The sequence below is a fragment of the Arachis hypogaea genome, chromosome 16, assembly GCF_003086295.3.
Source record: "Arachis hypogaea cultivar Tifrunner chromosome 16, arahy.Tifrunner.gnm2.J5K5, whole genome shotgun sequence".
In the NCBI taxonomy this organism is placed as follows: Eukaryota; Viridiplantae; Streptophyta; class Magnoliopsida; order Fabales; family Fabaceae; genus Arachis; species Arachis hypogaea.
This window is the reverse complement of record NC_092051.1, coordinates 145768178-145776452: the sequence shown is the minus strand read 5'-3', so window position 1 is coordinate 145776452 and position 8275 is coordinate 145768178. Positions and strand designations below refer to the sequence as shown.

The 8275-nt window shown below is 34.7% G+C and overlaps 1 protein-coding gene across 2 annotated transcripts; it reads left to right on the top strand.

Annotated features, from left to right (window-relative positions):
- The first annotated feature begins 3908 nt into the window (after positions 1-3908).
- LOC112698313 (uncharacterized) lies at positions 3909-5152 on the top strand. 2 transcript variants are annotated; one of them, XM_072221472.1, is made up of 3 exons: positions 3909-4113; positions 4428-4850; positions 4956-5152. In XM_072221472.1, the coding sequence occupies exons 2-3, from the start codon at positions 4441-4443 to the stop codon at positions 5041-5043; spliced, it is 498 nt and encodes a 165-aa protein (XP_072077573.1). In that variant the 5' UTR covers positions 3909-4113; positions 4428-4440; the 3' UTR covers positions 5044-5152. The 2 variants fall into 2 exon arrangements, with proteins under 2 accessions (XP_072077573.1, XP_025607399.1); XM_025751614.3 differs by having other exon boundaries at positions 3919-4850.
- The last annotated feature ends 3123 nt before the right edge of the window (positions 5153-8275 follow it).

Genomic DNA, 8275 nt, shown 5'->3' with positions numbered 1-8275 from the left:
CACACAATCAACCATAAATAACTCTATTTAACTACTGAAAAAATTATATTAACAACATTAAGGTAAAACAGAGCATCTCTTATTTCTACTTCCTCTTTTTCTTTTTGCTTACCTCAAATAGAGAGCACAGTCTTTAGCACTCACTCTCTGAATGATGACGATGATGAAGCTGACGTTGGAGTGCAATCATTTTCGGAGGTAGCAGCTGCAGTGGCACCAATCACATCATCGTCGTTGAGGAATAAAGGGAAGAAGAAGCACCTCTGAATGTGTTTTGAGAGGGACAAAGAAATATTGATTAACTTTAAGATAGGGGGTTACAATATAGTGTGAAACGACATCATTTCATAATGTTTGAGCACCAATACAATACTATGTCGCTTTAGGGTTTGCCAATGTGTCAAGATAGAGTCCAGATAAGCTTTCTGGTGGTGCCAAGTGGATGAAAATTGTTTGAATGACAAGTTTGGTTCCCGAAGTGCAACTTTAGGGATGAATTTAGGTAACTATTAAGTTCAGGGACTACTTCGAATCTCGAGTGCAACTTCAGGGACCACTTTGAAGCATAACTCCATGTGACCCGTCCTCGTCGTCCTGCTCCTCGTCATCGAAGTTGTCTCAGAACGTCACCACGTGCCCCTTCCGGAACGGCTCCGACACCAAGCCGGAGGAGTTTCGTTGCGAAAGCTGAGGCTGGAGTAGCACGCTGCTGGCAGGGGTTGGCTCCGTGGGGTCGCCGGCGGTGAATGTGACCTCCAACAGGGAGATGTAGCGGGCGAAACTCCGGCGGGAGAAGTTGGCCTTGGCTACGAGTGAAGGGGGAAAGAAGGTTGGGACTTCATCAGTGTTATCATTGTTGTCAGCCATGTGGTGGTGGTGGTGAGTTAAATCGTCGTTGTTGGAGATGGATTGAAAGCGTTTGAGGGAGTTGGAATATTGTGTGTGATAAACTGATTGATAATCTACAAAATTATACAAAATTTATTGGATTCCATTTTGTCTTAGTTATGAAATGATGTTTTTTTTCCTCTTATCATTGGTACTGTACTAGTTGCAGGTACCAGTTTGAAAAGTTTATACTATAATTAACTATGTTTTTGTTGATAAATAATTATTGGTATTTTATATTGGTGTTGCATTGATAATTGGATTTAGAAGAGTGAGAGTAAAAAATGGAGTTAAAGAAGAAGAGAACGAGGAAGAGAATTTAGGAAACAAAAATTGGGATTAGGGTTTTAAAAGGGGAAAAGACCACATTGCAAACAAAAAAAATTTCGTTTGCCACGCCAGCAACTTTTGGCATGCCAACGTGGTAGGAATCAATCCACCTCAATTTTTCGATAACCAGTGATAGACGGAAATTGCATGAGGAACTACTATGAATCCCAAAGTATAACTTCGAGAATAAAATTGAGTAACTATTAATTTCAGGGACCATTTTAAGCCTCAAGTGCAATTTCAGAGACCACTTTGAGACTTAACTCGTTCACGTGCAAATGGCAGTAGGACACTATCAGCAACAGAAGCGGTTGCGACACAGGAGGCGACGGAGGCGGTTGTTGCATGCATGGAAGGTTGTTGGAAAGGGAAGGGAAGACGAGGCAGTGCAGCCGGTGATGATGTCACTGATGGACTTGTTGGAGGAGACAGACAAAGAAATGGGACTTAAAAGATCGGGGTACATTTTGAGTGATGATGAGGAATTTGATGAGAATGAGGAAGACGAGGATGGTGATGGCCATGACTTGGAATACATATTATATAATAAAAGTCATTGATGATTAAATTTGAAAGAGTGAGAGTAGAGAATAAAGTTGGAAAAAAATGAGAAAAAGAATTCAGGAAACAAAAATTGAGGATTAGGGTTTTAAGAGGAAAAAGGGACTACATTGCAAACAAAAAAAATTCGTTTGCCACGTCAGTAACTGTTGGCGTATCCATGTGGCAGGAATTAGTCTACTTCAACTTTTCGACGATCAGTGATAGACGAAACTGCATGAGGGACTACTATGAGTCTTGGAGTATAACTTCAAAGACAAAATTGAGTAATTATTAACTTTAGGGACCACTTTAAACCTCGAGTATAATTTCAAGACCACTTTGAGACTTACAGTTTACAAACGTAAGTTTACATAGAGTTGATGTTGCAAACTTGATTTTGATGAAAAGTAAATTTGTGGTAAAGTGATTTATATTTGGCAATATTTATATCAAAATAGATTCTAATATTGTTTGAAATTATGGTACTCAAAATCACTTTTAAATAATAAAATTACTAAAATATACATCAACTTAAATAATTTTTTTATATTATCTTTTTTTTAATTTAGATATTTAAATTCTTATTAATTAATTTTATAATAAAATTAATATTTATTTACTAAAATAAAAATAACATATAAAAATTAACAAAATATATATTTTTAATTACTAAAAAAATATAAATTTTAGATATATATATATATATAATTAAATATTTAATTATATATGTTACATTTTTTTTAAATTTTAATTATTAATGTGAAAATGTTAATTTAATATTTTTTTTACACCGTGCTTTCAATAATCTTATTCTTAATATTATTTTAGAATCTAATATTTATGATTTTATTATTACCTATGATAAATTTTTTATTTAATTTGTCTTTTTAATGGATCATAATCTATGCTATACTAAAACATGGCACAGGAGAATTACAATTATAAAAGAGAGTACTAAAATAATAAAAAATTAAATATTTCTCTTAGTAGTAATTGAAATAAATTTAAAAGCTTTTTATAATATTTTTTATATAGTATATTTTTAATATTTTTAGTAATTTTTTTTAGTATATTATATTTTTATTATTATTATTTACGGTTAATTTTGTTTAATTTACTTTACGTAATGAGATCGATAAATTATATTATAAGAAGATAATAACAAAAATAATACACAAAAATTATAATTATAAAAGTGTATAATATCAAATAAATAGTTAATAAAAAATAAAAATAATAAATAATAAAAAATTTTATATAAATAAAAATAATAAAAATTTTATAAATAATATAATAACATATATAAAGAATAAAATAGATTAAAAAATAAATAAATGTTTAGCTTTGATTGTTAGAAGTTTGTTAATGAAACACAAAAGTAAAAAATGGTTGAAAACGTAATTTTAAATACAAACTTACCTAAAAAAAAAAAAAAGCCAATAATGGAACTTCCGTTATCTTCGTTACCGGCAGATATGACAGTATCCTCTCTCTTATCCACCGCGGCCGCCGCCTCAGCTACTGTCCTAACCATGTTGTTAATGTACAAGGGTCGCCGCAAGAGCCTTCTTCAACGCCCCCACAACGGGGACCTTACAACTCTCTGTCCACAATCCGAACGCGAACGCAATCCATGTGGCAAGATCCTGTTCGTTTCCCCAATCAGCACGTCAAAAGCCCTGGCGCAGCAACTACACGATATGTTAGCCTCAAGCGGTATTATTTTAGATCTCGTAGATACGGTTAATTACGTACCCGAAGACCTGGCCAAGGAGAACCTCGTCCTCATCGTTGCTTCAACTGCGGAACATTGGAACCGATATCCGTTACGATGGCCTATCCGCGCGAAAGACGTCTTGCTACGTGTCGCAGCAGAGGACTTCGCCGAGTGGCTCAACGAGAGAATGGGGAGGTTTGAGGGTGGAGTGTTTGTTGTGAAGGCTTGCACTTTCAGTGCGTTTGGTACATTAGGGATTTGGGTCACGCTACTCAATTCAACAATGATTTTGATTTTGACAACTGGTGGCAAAGGGCTGTTGGGATTTTGAAAGGTGCAGTTTTGGAAGATACAGTGTCTGATGGCAAGTGCGAGGAATCTGAACCTGAGGTCGGTTTCAACAAGGGGTATATAAGACCTACACACGCAGGATGTTAACTGTCACTGAGGCGAACTTGATGAAGAATGGCTCTGTTGATCTTGAAGAAGCAGATCCTGTTGCTCCTCAATGGCCTCTTCCCAAAAGTATAACAATTGATTTCTCGTTACCAGTGTCTCTAGGATTCTGTTCCGTTGGTGGTGTCTTGTACTTCGCAGGTGGTACGGTGCGTTGGATTCTTCCAAAAAGATATCAGGTAGGCTCGAACGTTTATTACCCCAAAAATTTGTGGTGCCTCGAGAATGATGGCTCTACTTGGATTTCGCGTATACGTGGTAACACATTCAAGCGCGGAACTTTAGTAGTCCCATACGATGGCAAGTTGTTAATCTTTGAGGCTGATTGGGTTGAGATCTACGACCCAAAATCAGATTACTGGGATAGAAGGGAAGTGATTTATAAGGACTTTTTTCAAGGATATATGCGTCTTTGATGTTATTTTTTGTGGAAGGACAACAGCACTAAGAATAACAAGACCCTCCTTTTCTTGTATTTTTTTGGTGATAGCAGGCAACAATCACTCATGTCATATGATGTTGAAGCAAACAGCTGGAAACCCATTGAGTGCCGGTTTCCGCCAATTCGTGATGATGTGCACTTTCCTAGGAAACTCCTTCGCTTGGGATCCACTGATTATCTACTCATTATTGATTTCGCCACTACTTGGTACGTGTACCACTTGTCTAAGAAGATCGTCTTGGCAGATCTGCATATAGGTGGTCTTGATGGTACTTGGCTGGTGTTGCATGTTTTCTGTTGTCATTGCACCCGGAAAGAAAGTCTGGTCTATATCTTCATAGAACCACATCTAGACTATGATCTTCCTAACTTTGTTCGTTATGCGAGAGTAAAGCTCCAAATTGATGGTATTTTCTCTGCCAAAGTTGAATCCAAGGGTGATTTAAAACTTGGTCCCTATACCCAACTCCACATGTGAGCATGCGCCTTTTTCTATCTTCTTTGCTTATATTATACTGTCTCCAACTTCCTGAACCTATCCATTGAACTTTCCTTGTTTACTTTTAACCCTTTGAACAGGTTTGCTGTTGGAGACGAAGACATTGAAGGGAAGAAATGTAGCTTAGTTGTTGTTGTTGTGGTAGCCATTTGGAATGTGTTTCCTTGAACTTATTAGAATTTTACCGTTAATGACCGCTAACAATAACTTTTGACTTAAACTTTTAAACTTGTTTAATTGATTGCTTGATGTGTTAGTATGCTCTTAGAATCATAAACATCCCGTGTCTCTTTCTTTTTTATTTTTGGACCTACATATATATATGGCCACCACTCAAATAAAGATTCCAAAAATAACTTTTTCTAAAGACGTTTACGTGGTAAGACTTAAACCATACATTCTAAAGCCACACTTTTCACTATAAAACACTTAAAACCATAGCATTTTATAAGAAAAGCGTCACCTAGTGGAAAAAAAGTAAATTAGAAGATTTAAGAGAAGAAATTGATGAGTTTGGAAAACTCTAAATTAAATTAATGATGATCAAACATTATTAACAGCAAAATTATTAATCTAATTTTAATTGATCTAATAATTAAATTAATTTTGCTGTGCAGATTTTTAATATTGGGCCGAAAATAAAATTCTGATACAAGCCAATTATACTCAACCTTGACTAATGCAAGTATAAATGATGAGTTTGGCTGAAATAATTTTGGGCCAAAATAAAAGAAAATTAACAAGCCCAACTGTTTTATTATTGGCTCAGCTTGTGGCTAAAGCTAGTTGTTATATTGGGCCAAGAATAAGTTTTAATGCTACAAGCCCATGGTTGGTTCTCATGCATGATCCGAAACCAATCCATCAGAAAAGCAAATGTTAACATTTGCTAAAGCTTTCAACGGATCTATTCTCTAAGCATGAAATGGAACTCAAAATTTATTAAGAGAAGTTAAGGCATGGGAACTATGAGAGAGATTGTGTCATTGATTTGATTGAAAGCATCAATGTTACACGCCACCCAGGGAAGTAAAAGCAAGCTATTTTCATTTAATTTGTTTAATCACTTTGAATTGCTTTTCTTCTGATTCTCTCTTCTCTCTCATCTCTTTCTTTCTTCTTTTTCGGTCCTTGTCCAGGAAACAATGGAAGTTATGTTCATCTATCAAGAAAAAGAAGAAGTTGCATGGATCAAGACCATCAAGCTAATGATGGCAAGAAAAACACAAAAATATAGTGGCTGAGATTCTTATCACATATGGTAAGATATGGTGATGATATCTTAGCCTCTCCATACCAAAAATGGAGGATGAAGATTCGGCCAGTAAGGGAGATTCTTGAAGCATGGCTTGTCTTTGATTCTACTCAACTACCACAGGAAGTAGCTAGAGTGGCGAAGTGATGGTTGAGGCTGAGATTGAAGCAGATGAAGTCATCATCATCATGAAGCATCAAGGGCCAGAAATCCATCTTGGAGAGCAAGCCAAGGATGGAGAGCTCGGATTGATGAAGAGTAATGATCAAGAAAGAACTAGAGGTAATTGCATGTTGGGTTTTGCATGGTTATCTCTTCTCTCTCTATGTGGCCGAACCGGTTCTGTTTCTTGAAGGAGGAAGAAGTTGGTTTGGGTGTTGGCTTCAAGTGTGGAGGCTTCCCTCTTCTTTAAAAAGAGAGAACAACCACTGTTTGGAGCAAGGAGAAAATTTGAGAGTGCATGGCACAGAGTTCTCAGAGCTACCTGAGCTAACAGTTTTCTCTTCTCCTTCAATGTATTCTGTTTAGTATTTTTCTGTTTAATTTTGTCATGTCTTGAGTCTCATGGAAAAAGGCAAACAGTGAGGTTTGTATGAAAAAGCCATAGAGCGGAAAAAGGCAGAGAGTGCAAAATTAAAAGAAAAAGCCATAGATGTCTTAGAGTTCCTTTGTTCATCTATGTTGTGTTTCATGATTCTGTGAGAATTCCCTTGTAAGTTGGGTTAGCACTTTACAAGTTGTAATCATGTTTGTGATGGAGACTGGATGTAGGCTGCACTGCACTTAGCAGCTGAACCAGGATATATCTGGTGTAATCTTCTTCTCCTCTCTACTCCATTTCTGTTTCTACTACACAGGAGCAAAATCCAAAAATATCTCGTGCCAAGTGACGAGACAAAAAGAAAAGTCTCGTGGCTAAGGACGAGACAAAAGAAAAAGTCTCGTGTGAAGTGATGAGATAAAAAGACTAAAAGTTTCCAGAATTGGTCTAACAAGTCAGCAAGTGCAATCAAGCAAAAAGGGGGCTAAGATTCAACCCCCCTTCTCTTAGCCACTAAAACCATCAGAAATAATTAAATTATCAAAATTAATAGATCAAAAACTAATGATTTTAACTAATGTTAATTGTAATGACACCAAATTTTTAAAATCAATACAAAATAATTTTTCTCAAAATCTTTATTTTACTATAAGTTTTATTGAAGAACTTCAAAAACCTGAAAAAATTTATATTTCACACGAAATTTCTAAAAAATGTTACCATGGAAATGATTTCCCACATCTTTATCATACTTTTAACCCACAATTAAATTTTGTAGTAGATATGCTTGAAGAAATATTAATATCCATAAATTTTCAAAGAAATAAGGAAAAAGAGGAACCTAATATAAACGAAATTAAACAGATATTAAATAAATATTTTCAGAAAGAGAATCTCAAAGAAGAAAAATTTCAAAATATAGCCAACATAACAGAACTAAAAGTAAAACCACCATTGAAATTATGAATATTGAAGAAAAATTAGAAGAAGTTACAGTGCTTTTTAAACAATTAAAAATGACTCAAGAAAATAATATTATGGAACAAGAATTTCAAATAGAAGAAGAACTAGTAAATTCTGAAAATATAGAAAATGAAGAACACATCCAAGATTATTCAAGTGATGAAGAACCAGCAATTCCAATACAAGTAAAAAATGAAGCTGGAACATCTAAGGATAATCAATCTCAATTTAAATGGAAATAGGTTTTGAAAATTATGCTTTTAAAAAGGGATTTATGAATAAAAATTCAAAGTATACAAAAATACCATCAAAATACGTTCCTAAAATCCAGGAATTCGAGGGAGGAAGAATGCTCGATTTAGACTGTAAAAAGAATGAAAAAGAAATTATCGAGAACTGGTTGAATTCGTTCTTATTAGAAGCCTTTACTAATCCAAAACTTAGTGAATTGTCTGGAGGAGATATCTGGAATTATATAGGGTTTCATACTAAAGGAACTGTAAGAGATTATATGACATCAATAGAAAACTAAATAATAGAAGAATTAGCAACAAAAACAACAGTTTATGATAAGATATTACATATAATGATGATTCTGTATAGAGAATTTTTTGAAAAAATATTATAAATCATAGACAAGA